At 29.8% G+C, this 24,993-nt stretch overlaps 1 protein-coding gene across 1 annotated transcript in view; it reads left to right on the plus strand.

The window, feature by feature from the left end:
* The first annotated feature begins 4,771 nt into the window (after nucleotides 1–4,771).
* The window catches only part of LOC132940247 (protein O-mannosyl-transferase TMTC2-like), a 92,987-nt gene continuing 72,765 nt past the window's right edge, over nucleotides 4,772–24,993 (plus strand). Inside the window, exons 1-4 of the mRNA XM_061007729.1 lie at nucleotides 4,772–4,923; nucleotides 5,045–5,148; nucleotides 15,670–15,819; nucleotides 17,125–17,605. Of these exons, the coding sequence (XP_060863712.1) occupies nucleotides 4,882–4,923; nucleotides 5,045–5,148; nucleotides 15,670–15,819; nucleotides 17,125–17,605 (777 nt within the window). The 5' untranslated portion in view covers nucleotides 4,772–4,881. The remainder of the gene's footprint in view (nucleotides 4,924–5,044; nucleotides 5,149–15,669; nucleotides 15,820–17,124; nucleotides 17,606–24,993) is intronic.

Raw genomic sequence — 24,993 nt, forward strand, 5'->3', positions numbered from 1 at the left:
GCGCTAGTGTAAATATTGACGAATGCAAGTCGCGACTTCCTTACATTATAATAATTACAACCTGTCGATCGGAACGATTTTTCGATCGGGTATTCTTTAAACGTCAGTTTTTACGAGGCCGAATGTAACTCAGGCTTGCAGCTTGCAGCTCGCTGTCTATCTTATATATATATGTGTGGTCGTATATATATTATTATATTTGCGTATTTTTCGGGTGCGAAAGTTGTGACAGCAGCACTATATGAGCACAGCGATTATGAGGACTGATACGATAAAACGGTAATATCATTATAATATTATTAAAAAAAAAAAAAAAAAAAGTAAATGCCGTTATAAACTCGTAAGTCACTAAACCGTAAAGAACAGCGTGTGCATATTTTACTTAATGAGGCGATAAACGAAGGATAACAAGTTCACCCCTGCTCCTTATTTGTCCATATTATTATATAATAAATGTTGGGTATTATGATGATTTGATCGTTTGCGTTCGATTATTTTAATTATTATCATTTTTCAGCAGTTTTGATTGACACTGTTTAAATTAAAACTCTACCGGCAACCAATCATGATTATATCTCAGTAGGGGTCCTTAAAAAAATAAAATAAACAAATTTTAAATATCTATCCTTGTTTCTTAAGTTATTTTATAGTTTCTCTTTGAGCGTTCTCCGTTCAGTGTCATTGTTGACAGGTTCTCGGCGATTAACATTTTAGATTATTTATAAAAACGCGTCGCTTTATTGAATTAATTATTCATATTTGGGTATTCATTTTTAATGGTGTTTTATTTTATTTCACACCAATAAAATTATATTTTTATCTTTGTCGTGTCACAGACTCACTAGTAAGAGAAATATTTATCTAGAAAAATAACTCAATTTGATATACACTAAAACTAATAAATAGCTATGTTGTTTTACATGCGGACCTTGTGGTCACAATAGAATTTCGTCTAAAACATTACTTTTTTTCGTCTATTATTATTATTATTATTATTATTATTACAGTTTATATTATTATTTTGAACTCTGGGTACTTTTAATACAACCCTTGAAAATTTGAACATTAATTTAATTTTCTCTTTACTTTTTATCATTATACCTCCTATGTGATACCTCAATACCTGTGGAAAATGCCTATACCTACCTGTGTACAAGAACGTTTCTATAAATTAAAATATAATATATTAAATTTAAAAAAAAACTATCGATTGAAATAATCGCGCTCCCCAGTAATTCATATCAAACGAGCTATAATTGAATGATTAAATGTTATTAGTTATATTTGGTATGACACATCTAGTGATACATATGTAAACCATGATAGGCAGATTAATGATCTGGTTATAGGGATACATACAAAATACGTTTAGGCAATATCAAGTTGCAGTAAGCAATGTAGTCAAATTGTTTTTTATTAGCCATTTAAATTGTATTCATTTATATAGCTCAGCAATTTATTTGACAAAATAATACTACAGATTAGTGAATACAAAATCATATAATACAGTGTAATCCATATGTAAATAACCGTGTAATTAAGTTCTTATTTTTAAATACTAAATTAGATACAATTACTTTTCTTGAGAAAAGCTTACAACTTATGTCTATTATAATCGTAGGCGAGCACACAAGTGCAGTAGACCGTTCACACGCGTTTGCTTCTGCATAATCTATACTTGCATTAGGAAAGGATTTAGGTTTGTCAACCAAAAATATTATTATAACATTAGATATAATGTTTACCTTATATCAGTAAAAATAATCATAAATCATATTATTGTATTACATTATTTTTAACAATATTAATAATTTATTTCAACGTTTATTTTATTATTTTACATAATATTTTGATAAAACATATCACAATTATTATTAATAATAACATAAGTGCATGTATTTTTATTAAATAAAAAATATTTAAATAAATAAAAAACTAACATAATTAAAATAGATACGAATACTATTCGTTTCTATTATGCTTGGAGTTAGATTAATTTTCATGTCATTTGTTTTTATAGGTACTGTTACAGAAAAAAAGAATTATATTTTTATTAACCAACCCATTCAAAGTTAATTTGTTTTTTAATTGGAAACTTCAGATACGCTATAATAACATGGTTTTTAAATGTTCATGTTAAATGTTTCTATTTTCCATCACAATCACTGGAAAATAACAATATGAATAGAGCAGCAATCAAATATTTTTCTATTTCAAATCAAATTTATATTTTCAGTAGGTATATATTATACGCAATGATAAATTAATTTTTAATTTACCAACGAGGTACTAATATTTCACGCGTATCGTATTCGTTTACTTAAATAAATACTCTGGTGACATATTTTCAAACCAATTATACGACGAACGCATAATATACTCTTACACTTTACACCATTTCTGTAGTAAACTTTTTAATGAACTTTTAAATTAAATTTATTAAATTTTTTATGAACACTGTTCTATCAGCTATTAATTATCATACATATATTTTTAGACTGTGGAATATGGACGAATCAGTTACGAATTAAGGATACCATATCTGGTTTATTTTACTATAGAACTGCAGGGTTGAAAGTTAAACTCTATAGATATATTCAGTTTCTAAAAAAGGTATTGAATATAATTAAAGAATATTTTTGCATGGCGTTGAATTATTATTTAAATACGAAATTATTACAATAATAATAATTTATACTTAGGTACACATAAACGTATCTAATTTATGTGATTTTGTATAAGTATATAATGTAAATATATTTTGGTATTATGTTCTTTTTACGTATGAAGTTAATTATAATAATTTTTTTATATACATATAAATAATTATGACGATAATTATTGACAGAGAGCACAATTTGCTCAATATTCAACAATAATGAATGATTAACAAAGTCATCATTATTATCTATATTTACAAAGAAACAAAACTGATATAATAGGATAATACAGGACAGCCTGTCTTTGCCTGTCAAAAATCGCTTTGTACATGCACGTACATTAATTTTTTTATTTAAATTTCTGACAAAATGCACATATAGAAAAAAACTTATTGCAATAATAGAAAACATAATAATATTACACTTTGTAGGCGATGATTATTTTTGTTTGAATAAATATTTTATACGATTTCAGCTGATCATTTATTTCAATAATAATCATAAATAAATTAGGAACTACCTATACCTACAATTGTTTCGTGGCAGGAATGTACGTAATTATGTTTAAATATTCATTTTTTGATCATTTCGACATTCGAATTTCTCTGATTACTGACGTTGTACCTACATTTACATTTATTTAAAAAACTATACCTATTGATTGTTTCAACAATTTGTTTTCAATCACAACAATTGCAAATGGCAACAAAAATTTGTTTTATAATTACTTATATATTATTAAGCCCCAGTTCATACATTTGTCTTGAAACTTAAAAGCAAACATAATTAAAGTTGTAGGCTTTAACTAATGTTAAGCTTAAATACAAACACGCTATGTGTGTATAGAATTATTACTCATTACTTTATTAAAGATAATACAGTGATAAGAACTATTAGCAAATTATTCTATATAAATGTTTAGATATCAGTACATAATATAGGTGTCATGTAATAAACATACCTTTCATATAATATATATTATCTTATCTCATTTTAATATACATCAGTTTATTAGATATTATAATATATTATATTATGTGGTTAATACTATAACTATAACTCTCAATCAAAATACTTTCATAATTGACAATAATAAATTATAATCAAAATTTCGGAAAAATCAATTATGTATTAATATAAGTTTATATTTTCATTAATTAATCTTAAAATATAATATGGATATAAAATTACTATTTATTATAAGTTATAGGTTAATTTTACATAATATTATATATAGTCAATTTAGTTGATTATTAACAACAATCTTCACCTTATAGTACTTAAATATCTACACAATACGAAATGTACAAATATTTAAATATGCATGATATAAAATATAAATAATATAGTAACTATTTACTATTATGACATACTAATAGGTTTATTTTCACAGTTCACTTATTATTTTAATATAGCTGATAAAGTATAATAACATTTAATAATAAATTATTAAAGTTTCAATATTTTATAACAATCAAATGTAAGGATTTCATAGTTCTGCAGTAATAAAACTACCTTAAAAATAATCTTTATATTACCAACTTGTTTGAATTTTGAGTTTGAAAGAACAAAATCTATTTGTAAAAATGCCACAAACATATATTATTTGAATTTTACTTTTATGATACGGAATTCGTTTGTAATTTCTTTTTATTATTTAAATATAGACTACCTATTTTAATGTTTGTGCGGTTCTTTTAAGAGTGTATAAATATTAAAGGTATTTAATATGTGAAATACCAATGAATTACGATATAGGTACGATATAGTTATATTAACTTGACAAATTATTAAATTCTGTTTTTCCTAAATTTTATTTTAAATTGTAAAGTTTTCATGTATATACTATGCATAATATATATATAATTTAGACGAAACGCATGTTCAATCTTCAAGTAAAATGTATACAGTTGATTACGTATAGTTATAATTAATGTGTTTTAAATGTATGTGATAAATACACGTATTATAATGATAATATATTTAATAATAATATGATTGATTAAAATTGTTTTCATAATATTATGCGTATTTTAAAATTATTATTTCACGATCATTGATAAATTATGTTATGTTATTACCTACTATATCTAAACATGTACGATAGGCGTCCTTGCGCAATTGAAAAACAAACGCATGCGCCGAAGGGACACTGGGTGGTTCTGCTTTGGAAAGGACCGCTGAGTGTCTGGGTGTGTTGCTATTCAGTCACGTTGCCGCGATGGTCTCGGCTACCCCTGTGCCGGTCAAAAAGCCAAATCGAGTACGTAATAAAAATGATTAAAAGAAAAATGGAAAAAAATATTTTTAATGTATATGAATTTTCCCTGCAGCATAAAAAAACAAATACTCTTCACTAAACGCATCCTATATATTGTTTTCAGATAAAACGTTATTTTAACGTCGACTATCACTTATTGATATGTTGTTCACTGGCGATTGCCGTGTACGCGAATACTCTGAATGCTGGGTTCGTGTACGACGACAAGTAAGACAATATGAATATTATTTTTTTTTTTTGAAAACATTTTTTATACGACTGCTGATTTCTATATAATCATAAGGTACCCATTACTAGGTGTATAGAATATACGAGTACAACGATGTGTGACAATATTATAAATACCATATTATTACTAATACATAGAACAATCAATTTTGTTTTATTAAAAATGTATCATCCAATAAAATAAAATTAGTTTCAGTTTTTTTTTATAATACCATCATAATAACTTCACTTTTTACTAAATGTTATGTTAAGTCAATCTAATTGATTATAAATAGGTATGTATTAAATATCTTTTGTAAAAAATAGTATGTAGAAATTAAAAAATGATAAGGATTTCTTATTAGTAGGTTGATACTATTTTTATTATTAGTTAAATAAATAAAAGACAAAATACACAGTTATTATTATTATTATGTAAACTTAAGTTTTACGTAGAAACTATGATCAACAGTTGATATTTTTTTTATGGATATACCTATTATGGTTGATAGCAATTTAATTGTGTAATAAATTATTAAGTTGTAATTTTTTTTTTTTTTTTTATTGATCTTGAGCCCGGCAGCTGAGGCCATTAGCTATTTTTAGTTTTTACTGTAGGTTATTAAGTCGGTAGGGGGAGGAACACGTATGTGTTTAGTTTGGCAGAATTTTTGATTGGGCACCCGTAGGTATCTGCCATGCCCGGATGGGGGATGGCGACATGACACTTGTTCTCCGGACACCGTGACTTGTCTGAAGAAAAATGCCGCCCATGGCCTAGGAATCGAACTCGGGTCGACTGCGTCGCAGCCGACGCCTTAGTCCGCTCGGCCACTCCGTCCCCCAGTTGTAATTATTATTTACTATAGTTAGGTATATACATACAGTCAATTTAAGCAGGATGATAAGTCCCTAATATACCCAACACCAGTCGAATATATTATGGCAGTAAGTTTGTTTTTTAAAAAAAAAAAGAATTATAGTTGTAATAATATGATGAGATAGCGTCCAAATGTATTTAGCGTTACACAATATACCTACATATTATTATTTAATAATATGTAAGGTTGTTACGAATTTTTGAGCAGTGGTATTATTTTAATACGCTTTAGTACAGATCTACAATAAATATTCCTTTGTGCTTGGAGACAATTTCAAGATACCAGCGTTTTTGTCCATTTAAACCATAGAAATATGTGTGGCATTAGTTATAGAATTTATGGTAAGTACCTATACCACCGTGTGGTAACATGGTAATGGGAAAAAAGCAATCGTGTAATTTTCGATTACGTTTTCATTTTTTTTTTACGTTGTATTTTTCCAGTTTAACTCGTTTTGTTTTTACCACTTTTTTATTTAAAAGTTTGGCGCACGTTACAGCATTATAATTTTATTGTAGCCAATGCAAAAATACTAACCGTATAGCGGCAATTGCATTTGTCCTCTCGGCCACATATCGCATACAAATTGCCGCATTACAACGATAAAATCCCATAGACTAAACTAGACGATGATAATACGAAAAGCAAATACGAAAATTATCCTAATTTTGACCCAAAATCTTGTTTAAAATAACAATAAAAAAAAGCCTTAAATGGTAATATTCAAATCGGGGTGAAGAAACCACGATATTATGCCTTTGACATATTATATTTTAATAAGATACCAATATATTATTATTATAATACTAATGCTTTTTATGTATTATGTAGATCATAAATCAACCAGTAATTACGGCACAATACCAATCTAAGTGTCATGTTTTTATTTTTCACATCTAAAATAATAATTTTGTTACATTGTTACATGAGCATTTTCATATTAATGTAATAATATTTTTCTTTATTTAATACTGTAACTGTTGTTCATTGTAAAACGTTAGGTAACTATTATATATTATGTTAACATTTAAAAGTAGTTCGCTGAGTTATTCCTTGCATTATTATTATCTAATATTTATAATAATATTCTGTGGGATTTGTACTTTTAAACTAAATAAAATAACCCGTGTTAAGATCAGTGTTAGCATAAATGCGAACTTTTCGTCCTTAAAAAAACTAATAAGTTCCACATATATATCAGTAAATAATTATGTATATTATTTATATACAGAGTGATTCACCAAACATGTCAACCCTTTTCTTCTTCAATAATTCAGTTCTCCAAAAACTGTATACTGAAATTTTTAAATATACTTATAGACCATGTTTTCAAATTCTTGAGATTTTTGTACTGCTTTAAAAGTGCCTTGTAGAGGTACAAACTTCTGTTCTTCAAATAACAACCCCCTCTTCATCACGTTGTTCATATTTGAAAAGCAGAAGTATGTATTGCCACAGGATAGGTAAGTATACAAAACATCAAGAATTTAAAAATATGGTCTTTAAGTATATTTATAAATTCATCACTTATTCATATGATAAAAAGTAATAATGGGGGGGCGAGCATGTTTGGTACCTGTATACATACATTTCAAACTTTTGAAGAAACGCACTAAATATTTATATAAAAGTAAATAATTATGAAACTGATTCCCAAAACTTTCAATTAGGTAGATAATACGTTCAATAAAATTAATATTTTTTTTAGTTTTTGTAAAAGGACAAAATGTTACTTGTTTTCAGTAAGACGTGTAACGAAATGGTTACATACATCTATTATTTCTGTATATGAGTAAACTATAATATTATACAGTCTATGATCATCTATAATAATTACCTAATAAAAACGAATAAAACAAATCAGATTTTAATAGGTTTAATTATTTAACTGTATTGACCCTTTTAGGCCTACTATGATTAACACAACATATGAAAACTTTAACTGACTAAATGATCCTAGTGAGTTGTATAATATTAAATATTCTACATGATATATATATATATGTACATTCGATTCTGAGCATATAGCGATGAATGTGTTGTATTTACAATGATGTATGTTTTTATTGCTGTCATCAACTTTTGGGGTAGTTAAATTGCTCTGATTATCAAAATCAGCATTTTTTTGGAAAGAAAAGTGAATGTAGTTGGTGCATTTGGGAGGTCAGTATTTAAAATTCTAAATAGTTTTCAAAAGCGCCAGGAAAAACAACATAAAAATTAACGAAAAACGGAAAATCGGTTTTCGAGAATATTGATTTTGGTTTTTGGTGTAACTCTAAAACATATGACCGTATATACATGACATTTTCTATACGCGATACAATTTTCAAAATATTTTGAACTATTTACGGAAATTTTCAGTTTCTAATTGTATTAGTATTTTTCCTATGAATGTCAATACAATTTTATTTGTTGGGTAAAAATACTTGAAAATTGAATAAAAGACTCCTAATATATTATGACAATGACATTTGAAAAATATTATAAATCCATAAACAACATTTTTTTTTATAAGCATTTAAAGTTCAAACTTTGACAAAATGCGTAAAATTCACGAAAATGTGCAAATTATTTTGCAATAAGTTAGAAATTTTATTTTTAAATTTAAGGTTTCAAAAATAATACAAGGTTCTTCATAAGCTTGTCACCTTTATCAAAAAAAAAAAATGTCCATAAGAAAGTCAAATTAAATTTGTATGAGTGGTTGAAGTTCAAATTTTTACAACATTGGACATTTTTATAAGCATTTAAATTTGAACTTTGACAAAGTTAATGAAATTTGAAATTTAAAAATGATTTTGTAGTTAAAAATTTATCAAATGTTCAACTTTTATACCTAAGGATTGAAAATTTAAAACAATGTTCTACGTAAGTAGGTTATTCTACAACCAAAAAATATCAAAAATATAAAAACACAGTTTTATTTTATAGTTATTTTATGTTCAAATTTGGACAAAATTACATATTAAATAACCGAGAATAACGATTTTGCTATAATTTTATAATATTAATTCAACATACCGGCTACCGTATTAATAATAAGTAAGTAATAACAATATAAATATAATATAAAATAAAATATCCATGCACTGACAAACTTTCACCGCTCAGAATCGTTTTTCGTATAGGTACAATGATATATCATTGAATTCAAATTTAATACCCTCCATTACAGTGATCAATTTGTAACCTACTAAACAGCAGATGGACATTCACTTGCCCACATTTTTTTGTTGTTTTTATGCTTTAAATATCGAATTATTAATAGGTACATGATTATTATAATATTATTCAATATAATCATCATTCTTATTATATTTGTGAACATATTAAATTGAATTTTAAATAAAACTTTTACATCTTATAACTTAATATTGAGTAATTTATAAATACTTCACTTTTTCTTTCTTACAAAAATTTTGTTTAAAACTTTCCAATCTGAATCTTTAAATTTTTTTTTTTATTCAGAAAGTATGAATCTTAGAATTTACAAATGTGTCATTAATTCAAACAAATATAAATACCAAAAATAATTGTTAGTTTACCAGCTAACTCGAACAGGCATTTAAATGATTCATAATAGTATGGTGACACTTTAATATTAAACTAATACATAATATTCAATTACATATTTATTCGCTTAGTTTTGAACTATCTATGACATCTTATAGTTCAAATGTATATTTTAATTTTAAATACATCAACCGGAAAACTAATAAGTCTTCCTAGGTATAACTATACTGTTTTTAGCCATAATATATAACACTAGTCAGTGTTATAGTACCTCATTGTTGTTTTTCGACGCCAAAGTCGTTGCGAAAAAAATCGAAAAACTCCGAACATTGAAAACCAATCGAACGTTAAACCCAAGTTATAATAATTTCACTTTTGCAACAATAATAAGAAAGTGTGCGCATATGCCTATCAAAAAGAAACGTGTAAAATGTAAAGAAACGGTTTTTCTCCAATGAAAGCAATATTTTATTCCGCAGCTGGGTCCCCCGTTATTAAACGTCGGAGCGATTTAATGACAAATTAATGTACACCACTCTTCCCCCTTCGCCAACCTATTGCACAGCTGCCCATGGTGCATTTCTTTTTCTTACATTTGCCCGTATAGTTAATTGTTTTTTCCTCGTTTGTTTAAAACCCCGCGAGGCGTTGAGAATTAATGGCACGGGGCGCGCAGGGACAAAACAATACGAGACGGCGCGACGGTGACGGTTGTGGGCCCGACGGGGAATATATGATAGCGCGGAGGAGCGAAACGGAGAGGAATCATGGGCAAGGCGAAAAAGAACGGACGGGAAAAATAAAATGAAAAAATGTCGGTATTAATTTTAATGAGCTCTGGGGGATTTACTATTAAGCCTAATGAACAAAACAAGGGAAATGTAAAGGATTATCGAGACTCATTTAGACGTATTTTTTAGAAGCCTATACACCCCCTAATAGCGGGTTACCGCCACTACCGCCGCCGACTCTGCACGAGTAGGAAATTTCCATCAGTCAACAAGATGAATTCGCGTTCCCGCCGAGTAGACCCCGGGTTGGTTAGGAATAGTAATAATAATAATAATAATAACAATGACAATGACAACTGCGACAACGACGACGACAACAATAACAACAACGCCGCCGCCGCCGCCTTGGAGTACGGATATTATAATATATTATAATATCGCGTGGAGACTGAGAAAATTGAATTTTTGATAAATCACTTTGGGGAGAGTGTAATAATAACAATAATTTATATTATACGATACTTAATTGTACGCGGAAATGAGATTTTCCGTCCTTCGCCCAACGTGTCATAATATTATCGTCACCGTCGTCGCCTTTGCGTCGCGATCAACACTGCACCATAGCACCGTTTTCAATTGTTTTTCTTCATCGAGTCCACTGCTGCACTTGCGGATGGTAACGTCTCTTTCTCTTTCCACGCGATAAAGTGAATAATTCATGTAAAACGCTCGTCGTTAAATGCGTCTTGGGGTAATTGGCGTGTATTTTATGTACGCCCTATGTGTCACGAAATACACGCAAAAACCCTCCAGCCGTTTAACGCCGCCACACTCAATTTCGTTTCTTTGTACTTGCTGTTTGTAATTGCGTTTGGTGCACACCGCTCCCCGCACATCAAATAAAATTCCGATGAACTTTTTTGGGACGAAAAAAAAACACTTCAAACTTGAGAAAAAAACTTTTATTAGTCCCGTGCAGCGAGTAAATAATATCTAAACGAAAACCAAAGACTTCACCCTCTCCCCGCCGCCAACCGACACGTATTTTTGAACGGAAAAGCGCGTTGTTCGATCGAATCAAAATGTGTGGCGGCTAATCATGGAAATGTAACCCCCGACGCTTTGGTTATTTTCCTCAAAGCGCGTTAATCTAATTTGATATTTTCCGAAAAGTTTGTACCACTAAAATGTCAACCATTGTTTTCCTTTATACGGTAATTAGCGTCGAAAACTTCCGTTGCCATGTTGGTATAGTGGTTTTTTACTCATTGATGTGTCGTTATAGAAGTTTTCAAACACTACTAAACTAAACACCAAAACATCTCGGCAACGTGATTTTCAACATTTTACCGAAAGTTGCGCTGACAGCTATTTCTCGTTAATCTGTATTTCCATTATAAATGTATTTATTATTTTGACCATCGTTCTATATTATGGTGTTAAACTAATTAATTACTTGCTACATTGTGTCTCTTCAATATTATATCTAGAAACAAAACTGTAAAACTCAGATAAAATTATTTTAAATATTATACTGCATATACTGTTATAATAGCGATGTAATTATTTATAATGTCTTGGAACGAATCTAAAACAATATGTGTATAAAATACATTAGCGTATATTATTAAAATAATCTCATTTGGTGTTCGGATTTCATTGTGTTGAAATACCATTCATTTTTGCTATGACAATTTAGTTTTTAATTTTATTTCGTTGCCGTTGTTATATAAAAGCATTAAATAATTAATTTACATTTGAATTTTATTAAGTTACTTAATAATTAAGTGGATTGTCTCAAACTTTTATGGTGTTTATTTTAATATTAATTCAGTTGACTCTGCGATAAAATAATTGTTTTACTCCACAGCTCCGGTCATAAAGTAAACATTCCTGTTTGTATTTTACGAGTGATCAGCGACTTATAATATTTTAATACAGTTTTTAATATTTTATAAATTTAACATATTTTAATAAAATTGTTAAATATTTTCATAAGTTCTGAAAAGCATAAACTTCATTTCAGTACAAAATGTTATGCTTATTAATTATAATACAATAACATTCAACATATCTCTTAATTTTTAAAATATTATTATTATAACAGCGTGGAGTTAATAAAATAAATTATGTATGCCAATCAAACTGATTTATTTCCTTATATTAAGAAAATAAATTCAAAATAAAATATTTTTATTAAACTTGGTGAATTCCTAAGTCACTGAAATCTTATGATCTACAGTCAACAAAAATAATATATTTTTAACACCCATAAAAATGTTATCTTTAGACAATTACAAAATCGATTAATAGTAATACTTAAAACAAAGTAATAATTCAATAGCTTATGCAGATGAAATGAAATTTAAGCTTTATATCCATAAAAAAAACTTTTATTTGTTTTTAAATTACCTAACATTTACTTTTAATTCATGAGTAATTAACAATTATATTTTTTTTTACAATATTATGCTTATTTTATTTTAATTAATCATAGCATAATTTAATATTTTAACTTAAGATGCTTAAAATCATTACAGAATATTTATTAATTACAATAATATTTTACTTCTTTAAATTAATATTGAATATTGAATGAGATCGTCCACACAATGTAAACATGTAACTGATAATACCTATGTACTTACGTATTTATAATGTCGGTCATATATTTGCAAATCTATATTATCAAAGTGTAGTCCTAGCTGCCATCTATTAACCCTCGGTTAGGTTATGGTACGTAGTGATAAAGATAAGTTACTGTGCATTAAGAAAAAATACGAAACAGACAGTAAATTTGTGGAAAGCATTGTTGCGGGACTGTATTTAAACGCGTTTGGTGAGAAATTATTATTGAAAATTATAATGACCCCAAACAGAGAGGACATCGTGCTAATGACAGTCCAAGTGAATGGTGTGGGCAGAGGAATACAAAGTAAATCGCATTGTATCTCGTTATGAATATCATCATTTCTTTATGGTAATGGTATTCCTGTTTGTTATTCAAGACCAGCGGTTTCCGAACCACGTTATTATTATAAGATTTGTTCGTTGCGAGGACAGGGTGAAAGTGGAAAAAAGGAAAAAGGATCGTTAACGAAGGGATTATTTTACTGGGCTCTACTGGCAGTCATTTCTCTTTGAAACTTTATTCTGCCTTTGATGTGAATATAAAAATGTATATAATACTCGTGCATACACTCGCACAGGTACATAATGCTCAGGAAATTATGTCGGTGAGTCGTTGGCCTTCATTCAAAATGTCGTAAAAGCTGCTCTTTTGCGAATACTTCCTTATAATAAATCTTTTTCTTGTATTTTTATTTTATTATTATTATTATTATTATTATTATTATTATATACAATTTTTTTATTTATATATAATGTTTCTAATAAAATACTTCTGTACTAAAGATGTTATCTTGTCGGTTCTGAAAACCACGAAAACTCTTTGAAAACTTTCAATAGCAGCCTAACCTTCAATAAAAATTTAAATGTTGTGTTCATGATAAATAAATAATAATAATAACAAGAAGACCTAAAAGATTATACGCCAACTTTCGAACGTAATTTATATGCTACTCGTGCATTTGATGACGGCGAGATAACTTACTTTCAAATTATAATTTAAATAAACTTATTGTTGATCAGATTTCTTATCAAAAAATAACAACTGTTCTTCAAACGGGAAGTATAATACCTCTACATTATATTGTAGTATACATTTACGATATTACAAAATACAAACCCATATAGTTTAATGATTTTCCATTTATATTACTCTCTGAAAGTGTTTTACAATATTGTGTGACTTCTGAATCCGAAATTTGGGAATTGCTGTTATAGGTACCTATATCTTGTGAATTCGATTATGTTTAAAAAGTAAAACTACTGTTTGTTAATAATCCCCAAAAAAAGATAAGAAGTGATAAGGATTGGAACTAAGGTCCTAATTTCCAGGAAATAATTGTATTACCTACTTCCTTGTTTGTTAAATGGTTTTTTAAACTAACCGTTTTGTCGATGTTTAAAAAAAACAATCATTATAGGTCCATAATCAATTGTATTTTAAACTGTATATTTTATGCTTTAAGTTAAATAATACATTTCTGTTTCAATATATTATATATAATATATACAGGTATTGTCGTTGTCACAAATTAACTGCAGTATCATAAAATATATATAAAAAAATCTGGGAAATCGCTCTGCTGTATAGAAGGTACCAATTAGTGTACCTATATAGTCATGTACTCAAGTCATTGAGTAGGTCACTGTTATGGATATTGTGTTAAATTTGAATTAAATGATAAATTATTGTATACGAAAAACGATTCTGAGCGGAAACTATCTATCCACCTATTATATTACTAAGAATATTTTATTATAATATAATATTGATATTACTATGCGTAAGTAATTACATTTTGTATACGGTAGGGTTGAATTAATTCTTACCCGACACAAATCACATAATATAAGAATTTTTTATACTATATTGTAATTTTGTCATAATATTATTTCGTAAAATATTACTAGCTGATGTCATCTATTAAAACTTATAAGCCAATACTAATAGGTATAGGTACCGTATAACGATGTTAATATGTTCATGGTATAAATAGCTTAAGACTAATTCAAATATTTTGAAAATGTATTGTGTATTTATGTGTATAGTAAACAATAATATAGGTACATAAAGTATAAAAAACTAAAGAGTTATTTTTCGTTTAAACTTTAAATATGTACAAAAATTGTACAGTCATATTTTCAAGATTTTAAGTTTCTGTAAAAACATCTTGTGAGGAACATTGAATTGAGCATTCAAACCTCAGCTATCAAAATTTTAATACAAAATACATAATAAAACACTTCCATATTACGTTGAATCTACAAAATATCTTATATTTAACTCTCAAGCTTTTAGGCAGATGGAAAAATATTTAGTAGCACATAAACAATTTAAAATATCTATAAAATATAGGTACAGCCGAAATATTTTGAAAATTAAATCATCTCTAGTCAATTTTTTTCTATGTTAACTTTTTATTTCTTACAGCTATTTATTTTTAAACTTCATCTAAAAATCGATTTTGTCAAAAACCAGATTTGCATAAAAAATTTTGTTTGGGGGGGAGGCGTATTTGGATAAATAATGGGAATTTGTAATGACCCTCTAAAATTACCGACTAGAAAAAATGTACTACCAGATATCACCCTTAAAGTTGAAGTTCGAAGCGTTTTTACTGCTCCAAAAGGTTAAATAAAAGTACACCATTTTAAATTCAATACATTTTTCGTTCAGCAATCAAAGATTTTAAAACAAAAATATAACATGATTTTCGTGGTGATGTATTTTATCCATCTAATTTGTTGATTTGTTTGATTTTTAGTCGAGCGATAATAGCGAATGAAGACATAAGACCGTCGACCTCGGGCTCGAACCTTTGGTGGAATGACTTTTGGGGCACGCCGATGGGTACGGGAAATTCACATGGATCGTACAGACCGATCACCGTTCTAACGTACAGACTCAATTACAGGTAAACATTTAATTTTTTTTAAAAATATTATTAGTTAACCATGCTTGATTTATATCTTCTAAGCCTAACCTATGCGTAGGTACCACAGTTTTCATACATTTATACAACAAAAGCTTATCACATATTAAGTAACGCTTAGGTAAAATACGTAATTCAGGGATTTTTTTCAGAGCAGTCGAGCAGAGCAATTGTTTTAGAACTTTGAAAGTTTGAATATTTTGGAAAAAAATAATATTTAAGATCAAAATAATAAGATAAAAAGGTATACCTATGTTAGTGTGCAGCCGTGCAGGTCTTTATATTGTTATAAATAAATTTTTTACATAATATTAGTCCAATTATTATTAACCCACATGGCAATTTTATGTCGTGCACTTGGGCTAAAAATACTGTAATTATAGAGCAATATTGATTGTTTATGACTTTATATGTGTGTAAAATATATAAAAAAATTCATTAAATGAAGAATTCTACCTACTATACGTACAAAACCAACTCTTGTAGTAAAAAAATTCTCAAAAAGTTATTTTTAACTTTTAATCCTCACGAGTTATGAACCGTTGGTATTGATTTTATAAACAAAAATTATATTATTAAAACTTGCGAAAACATTACATAATAATATCATAATAATACGAATAGCAGCCGTCTATTATATTATAGGATAGTGGGATATAATTAATAATTATAAGTTGAAAAACATTTTCGTTGTCATTATCATAAGCGTAGCTAGGACTAAATAGTTACGGGGACTAGAATCCTAGAAATTCAAAGATCGAAGCCGTAGGTGGGCAAAGCCGAACCCTATCATGAGCGTCACTAGAACTAAGTAGTAGCCCAGGGAGTCTGTTAGATGAGAGTCGAAAATAAGCCATAGACTAAAACCATCTCCCCCTCATCATTAAAAATAAAATAAGTATACTGCAGTATACCTAATATTATTAATAAAATTAATATATTCTGTTTTATGAATGTATATGTATACGTTATAGTATGTGTACATAGTAATGCTAATAATTTTAAATTATCATTATCAATAATCTTATTTGATGATTCTATTTCTATATACATTTTTATTATAGCCAAATCACGAAATCTGTATTGAGTCTATATTACACATCGAACCCATTAGAGTTTTTAATTTTTTTCGCATCGATTTGGATTTGAACCAGGAGGGTCTAAAAACTTCTATTCTAGTTAGCCCCATTACGGCGATGATGGTTATCGCAAAATCGCGACCAGCTGAATTTCATCGTAATAAAATTATCACGAATCCGTTGAAGTAATTCGCAATGCGTTTCACAGGTTTTCCGGACTGAAGGCCACGTCATACCACGTTACGAACGTGGCACTACACGGACTGGCCACCGGCCTGGTGCTGTCCGTCGCCCGAACCGTGACGAGCCGGCGCGGCGCACTGCTGTCCGCCGCCCTGTTCGCCGTGCACCCGGTGCACGCGGACGCCGTGGCCTCGGTGGTCGGCCGGGCCGACGTGCTGTCATGTGTGTTCTTCCTGCTGTCGTTCCTGTGCTACGGCCGGCACGTGCGGGCCAGGGACGGCCACCAGCACCACGGCCAACCACAGCACGGACCCGGCGGTCGGCGGCCGCTGCAGCCGTGCTACAGCAAAAACGGCGACGGCCGTCCGGCGGCCGCTTACCTGGTGTTCTGCGTGCTGTTCGCGCTCCTGTCCATGCTGTCCAAGGAGAACGGCATATCCGTCATGGCCGTGTGCATCGGATACGAACTCATGCTGCGGCTCAGATCCATCAAGAGGTGGAACAAGGTGAGTGCGCCAACAATATGTAGTAATCACATAATATTATTATATTATATAATACTGCGACAAGTCGCATTAGAATAATAATACGTGAATACATGATTTAAAAATAAGAATTTATAATCAATCATAGTATCAAGTATTTCAAATTATATAATAAAAAAATAAGGGATTAGATAACAACGATCTGGTGTAGAGTAGGTGTCGAGTGAACCTCGTCATTGAGTATAAGTCACTGTGATGTATATGTATTAAATTTGAATTTAATGATAAACCACTGTATACGAAAAGCGATTCCGAGCAAATGGACACCTGCAGCCTTTAAAATATTACGAATTATATATTTACGTTTGTAGCAGGTAGGCTGATTTAATTTTTGCCGTAAACATTAAATTTATTATTTTATTAATATTTGATTAATTATTATAATTGGTGTATATATTTATAGTTGATTTATCATATAACAATATAGAAATTAATCGATATTAGTTCATTTTTTAGTCAATCCCTAGAACGACGTTGTGAAAAAATTCGTGATATAAACAGTATACCCGGTAACTCACCGTAAGAGCTAATTAGTTCACCTGAAAGCCACGCGCTTACCAAATATGTTTAGGTTCGTCGAAATGTGAAAACATCCGTTCAGTTTATTGTACTATAAATAATTATAATATCATAATATTACAATGTATTTGAAGTGGTTATTATCAGCACACACATTTTACACTATACCTACCTACGAGTATCTTTGCAACAAATGTATCTGATCCGTTGGTATGTTTATTGTCAAGTAGAAGGAACATAATATTAGATTTTTGGCGACTTGATAAAGAACAAAAAATTGATTCAAAATATCTTAAGTAAAAGATTTGGTAAAAAAATTCCATATCGTTTCAATTTTATTTTCAACAATATTCTTTATAAATACGTCTTTATAAAAATTAATTGGGAAAGTCCACTCTGCGATCGTGCTAAATGGTCGGTTTTTTAACTTTAATGTATATTTTAAAAAATAAACTACAATTCCATAATTTACTATTTTAAAATAATTTGATATTTTGATAACCTAGTAGTCAGTAAAGTACTACAGTTTTTAGATAAGTATACACTGTATAATATGTAAAAAATCACTAAAAACTTATATAAATTCAGCGTCTTAATTAGGAAACTATTGACAGGAAGTTTTTTTTAATTATTCTGTCAGGATACGTAAAAAAATAATTAATTTAATGGTTCAGAATATATTTATAAGTTATACTGCTGTGTGACCTGGTGTGGCGCGGTATTTGGCTCCAGTCACAAACGTGTTCTGATTGCCAGCACCGGGCGATATTATACTACAGTTCCCGGATGGGTGACCACCCGGGTTTTTGTGACAAATCCTTGCCACACAAACACATGTTCCGAACCAACCGTGTCCCTTCCCCACTTCTACAAATGCTAATGACCATAGTTGCTACTTTCCAGGCTTAAGATAAATAATAAAAAAAGAAAATTATAATGTTATAAACACACCATTTTTTTTAATTCGAACAATGTCTACTGTTCCTAATTCCCCCCCCCCCCTCCCCATGACGTATCATCATCATAGTGCCCTTACAATTAATATTACACTTGTCTAGTCAAGTGTTTCATCACTAATTATTACGATTGAGTAAGCGTACTGCGTAATCGCAACCATTCGCAAATTTTTCACGAACATTAAATAGTAAATTGTTACCATATAGGTAATATCCGAAAAATCACAAAATTCTGATATTTAGGTACGTTAATATTAGTTAACGATTTTCACTTGACAAGCACATCATTAATGTACGTGATATTCGACTATGTGTATAGGTCGTTAATTAAAATAACTTATCCTTGACAACAATACAGTTTTCATGATTGAATTACCGAAGTTACACAAACATACACCGTATAGTTAGGTACCTATATCAAGTTCGTCAATAGTCTTAATTAATGATGTAGGTATACTCACAATCAAAATAAAATAAAATGTATATGGGTTATATAACATTTTAAAATGAGTCCCACCCGACTATTAATCGTCATTAATTTAATAATTTAGTTTTTGTATATTAATATAATTTATAATACTTTTTCATAAAAAAGTGGGTAATATATGTGCAATAAACAAATTGAATAAACGAGTCTTCAATCGACAACATTATATTTGCATAGTTTTAGATTTAAAAAACTATTTAAGGAAGTATAATAAAATTGGCTATGAAGTCGTTAATCATAATTTGAATTATAATAATCGTATAAGGCAATAGTTTCCGGCGAGGAATACATTATTGAACGAATAATAAGAGGTTGGAATAACAATTATGTGGTTTCATTTATTCATTTTTAAAACATATTTTATTGGTATGTATTCTTGTATTACTCTTATACAAGCGCATATCATTTATAAAATATAATAGCTATTGATAAATTTGGAGAATAATATTATTTCTAAAAATATGGTAATTCTAAATGCCAGGAATTTTTCATTTATAATGCAATGTTTTATTGTTTTATCTTACTTAATACATATTATATATATGTGATATTGTTATTCTGTTTCAAAATAGAATAAAACAATAATAATAATATAGTTCAATTAAAATTAAAACCAGAAATTTCGGTCGATTCACTCGATTCACCGCCACCCTGCGTTGTTCATTAGTGTTTCATTGTTTCCGCTACTTACAATATAAGATTATTGACAACATTATGACATCAATGATATAATTGTATGATAAAGTAATATTTGATTTCGGCTAAGACATAATAATATAGGTGGCATAGTGTGCAGGTTTATTTCACAATATTATTGGTTCCGAAACGTCTGAATTGATTTCCGGATAAAATGAATAATTATTTTAATCATTTGTAACTTAGAAACAATTTGTCGAAATGATTTTAACGTTGTGCAAATAATTATATTATATTATGTTTTTGGTTTTATCATCACATATTTTATGTTCCGTTCCAAAAGTACAATATAAGGAACGCCTTAATTGTCCGCGTAATTGTTTTCTCCCGGTTATTGTATATTTTGCGTCCGTGCGATGCGACACGACTTCGTAACTCGTGTTAACTGTAAGTTAGAAGCTAGCCTGATAAATATGCCCTGACGTTGACAGTATTATTACTTATTATATATATGGAAAAAGTGAAAGTCTTTGTAAAGTTCGTTGGTAATTATGTTCCAATCAAAAATAATGTTTAGTAGCCATCTAATAATAATAAAAAAAAAATAGTAAAATATAGAATATAATATCGATAATTCCACATACAAATTATAAAATATAAACGCTGCAGGATATAGTGCCGGTATAGTACCCATGTCGGTACACAATAGGTAGGTGGTACATAATATTATAGAGTATATAACATTATATAGATGTGACGAATTCTCGCTATATACCGGAATAATGTGCGCCTAGCCGTAAACGTTACCTATATTTATTCAATGCAAATTGTTTTCCACAGTCAATATAACCTAATGACGTAAAGGCATTGTTTACAGTATAGGTATTATATGTATAATACAGGTACCGGAGTTTAATATTGACAAGTCTCCGCGTGCAGGAACCTTTGAAAGCTGCCGTGTGGTATCGCCGCGATCCACACATATTCGATCCCCCGACAATGTATACGCCGCCGGGAGGTCGGGCATTGCGTAGACCTATATATATATACATTATACATATTGTGTTGTTTGTATATACATATCATATGGTATATTATATACATATACTATATATATATATATATATATATATATGATATTATACACTATAGGCGCTTTGTGCGTGTGTTTGTGCACAATAGCTTCCGGTTATGAGCCGCTGCAGTGACTGCTTGCGGGTCGGAGTATATAGCATAGTGTACGTATGTAATGATGTGCCTCTATGGTATCGCGATCGCGTTGAAATCACGAGTAAAAAAAATGTTAAATGATAATAATATATGTTTATTTTTTTTTTCATTTAAAAGTTTACAGGCTTCAACTTCTAAGATTATTAGCCGACTTTTTTTTTCTTTTTTTTTTTATTAAGTACAGATTTGGTAATATATACAGTTAAAATTACATATTTACAGTTAAATTTTAAGTGTGTTTACAATATAGTTTTGACTAGATTAGAGTTTGTTGATGCGAGGTTGCATTTAGTGACGAATTTGATGATATTTGGAGTTTGTCCTTTATCGAGATTTACTTTGATGTTGTACAGAAGGTTTAGAGACGTGCGTGTTAGTTCATAGTTGGGGTATTCTTCGAGTATGTGTTTTATAGTGATGCGAGTTTGACATAATATATTGCATGTAGGTAGATGATCTTGCTCATTATGAAAGAGAGTGTAGCGAAAGTGTGGCTGATTCTTATATACGTGCGATCGCAATATCTTAACGTCGGCTGAGATCTGGAGGTGTATACCAATGTTTCACTGAACTTTTGATGGACTTAAGTTTATTGGTAGGTGGAATGAAGTCCCAGTGGTTTTTCCATGACAAGAGGATTTTATTTTTGACAGATAATACTATATTATAATATCGTCTGCCCGCAATACGGCCGCGTAGGGAGAAAGGACGATGACGCGAAACGGGACGGTATATGCGGTTATAGGACCATTGGAAATCAAAAAAATTAAAAATACATATTACATGCGACATGCATTATACTTTAAACCCTAATCGAAGGTTCGCCTTATGGTCCGGTAGCGTATAATTACGCATTGGATATCGCACACGAATCGAATAAATTAAAAACCGTCGAACAAGCCCGCGGTGCAGTACATATTACAATATGTATAATGTATACCTTAATTATATACAAAATGGAATATAAAATCAAATCGGTGAATTACGTTCACGAATATCGCGTTAACGTCGAGTCGTACACGTTTACCTTAATGACGAGACCGGGTCGTCGTTTCATATTATATATTTTTAGGATTATAAATTCCAAACCATCTCGGTTGTTTCGTGATCGAAATAATGAACGTCGAACGCACTCGAAAGGTTTTATTTATGTACACCGATATTATTATTATACAATAAATTATAATAGGTTATACATTATAATAACATTAAATATTATATGGGCAAAACGCGAGATGGCGGCGGCGTCGGAAGTGTCAATATTTTATTGTTATTTATTATATAATAGTATTATAATAGATAGGTACGTAATGATTATTATGCGCGATAATTTTTATTCGATTTCGTATTATCGTACTTTATTACCAGGGATCATGATGTCAACGTCACTACCTCTGCCGACTGCATTGGCAAAGGAGCAGGTTTATAAAATACAGCCACAGCGTTTTAATAAGTCAATTTACCTATTCGTGTTTATTTATTATAATTTATAGAATCTAATACAGTTATAATATAATATTATTATCATCTATGCTACGCAGACGGCTGGAGCGTATGAAAATAATAATATCACGATATGCATACCAATATTATGATTTATGGTAATAATTAATAATGTCATGTCTGTCGTCAAATGATTGTAATTGGTTTTGCTTAATTACCAGTGTTAAATTACAAATTAAATAATTATTATTATGTTATATTATGTCGTAAAATGTGTATGTTTTGCATCTGTACCTTTTTACTTTGGGTCGACAATATTATTTCTACAGGAATCGGAGAATAATAATTCATTCATAGATTATATTCTATTTATGATAACATAATAATATATTTTTATTATATAATACGTACGTTTGGTATGCTCATAATATGATCAAATAATATTATACTTATTAAAAAAATTATAATAAAAAATAACAATTAAGTAAAAAGTATTTTTGTCGAATAATCAGTTTTTGCGAAATGTAATCTGTGAGAAATTTCAGATGGATCATCGTGACATTGTTTTCATTTATCGTTTATACCGCGTCGGAATGGAATTGTTTATTCGAAAACTTGTGTGAGTGTGTGTTTTTTATAATGTAAAATGAAACAACACCATTAACTCGGTGAAACAAGGCGTCCAACAAAAGAAAACGGAACGGGGGTGGAAAAAACAATTCGATCAAAAACCATTATAGTCGCGCGTTTGCAATTCACCTATACACTGTCAAACAGTCGTGGATGGTATGTGCAGATTCGATTAGGAACTTTGCCAGCGCATATTAAACGGATATTTCTCTCGTTTCGAAAAACATCGTCACACCGAGAGGGCAATACAAAAAGTCACTCGTCCTGCACCCCTCTGGGACCACCCTCGTGCGTGTAAAAAAATTTCGAGTGTAAATGTTTCTCAACACGGGTTTTTTCCACCACCGCATAATCGAATAGGCTTGTAACGCGATATCGCACACTTTAATATTCGAGTGTAAAAGCAAACAAGAAAAACCAATAAACAAGTTAAACACAATTTGAAGCCACCACCACCTGATGATGGTTGTTTACGGATGCTTTTCAACCATGTAACGACTTTTAAACGAGTTGTTACAAAGTGTAGTTACTCTAAAATCAGCATTATACCTCTCCCCCGCACTCAATATTTTTTATTAAAACAATTGTATAATACGTGGAGTCCGTATCTATGGTAATGAGAGCGTTTCCCAACCCCCGCTACCACCCTCATCCCACACACAGTCACTGTATATGGTATGGTTTTGTAAATTATGATTGTACAGCTGTACAGAATATTTCAATACCGGGGAATGCACTCCAGGGCTGATGCTTTTTGAATTCAAACCATCGTTTTTTTATGTAATCATTATTACATTTCTTTTAATTGATGGTGGGTACATAATATTATATCAATTACTATTTAATAAATAATTCATGGCGGTATTCAACCGACTCGAAGTCTGATGGAAAATACAAATCAAGTATATAGATAGGTACATATATCGGAGTTATATTATTACAGGCTCCGATACACACGACTAACACATAGTATAAAAATGCACTGCACGTGTTATTTCGAAATTGTACAAACGACTCAAACGTGAAAATTGTTTATTTTTTTCCTCCGTATTTCTATTATTATTATTTGTCTTATTCCGTCTGTTCGTTTGTTTTACTAGATTTGGCCGATGGCTACAAGAAGTGGGGTAGCCTCGTAATGGAGTCTGTTATTGACAGATAACTTTCACGATTGAAAAGTGAGTGTCCCGGACGTTCGTTTTTGTTTCCCAACACATGTCAGCCGAGTACGCCTTACCACCCACCGCGTGTCCAAATATTGGAATGAAAATTATTCTTTAAGAGTTTCCCTCTATAATTTATCTTTTCCATTGAAATAAAATTGTCCAGGTTTATTTCTACCTTGAGTTTAACACATGCTGTACTTACTTATAGAGTATGTTTATACCTACACCATAATATAGCACTATTCTGTTCGTGGAATTTCAAGTATTTTTTCTTGTATAATA

Source organism: Metopolophium dirhodum, chromosome 3 (assembly GCF_019925205.1).
Source record: "Metopolophium dirhodum isolate CAU chromosome 3, ASM1992520v1, whole genome shotgun sequence".
NCBI classification, from domain to species: domain Eukaryota; kingdom Metazoa; phylum Arthropoda; class Insecta; order Hemiptera; family Aphididae; genus Metopolophium; species Metopolophium dirhodum.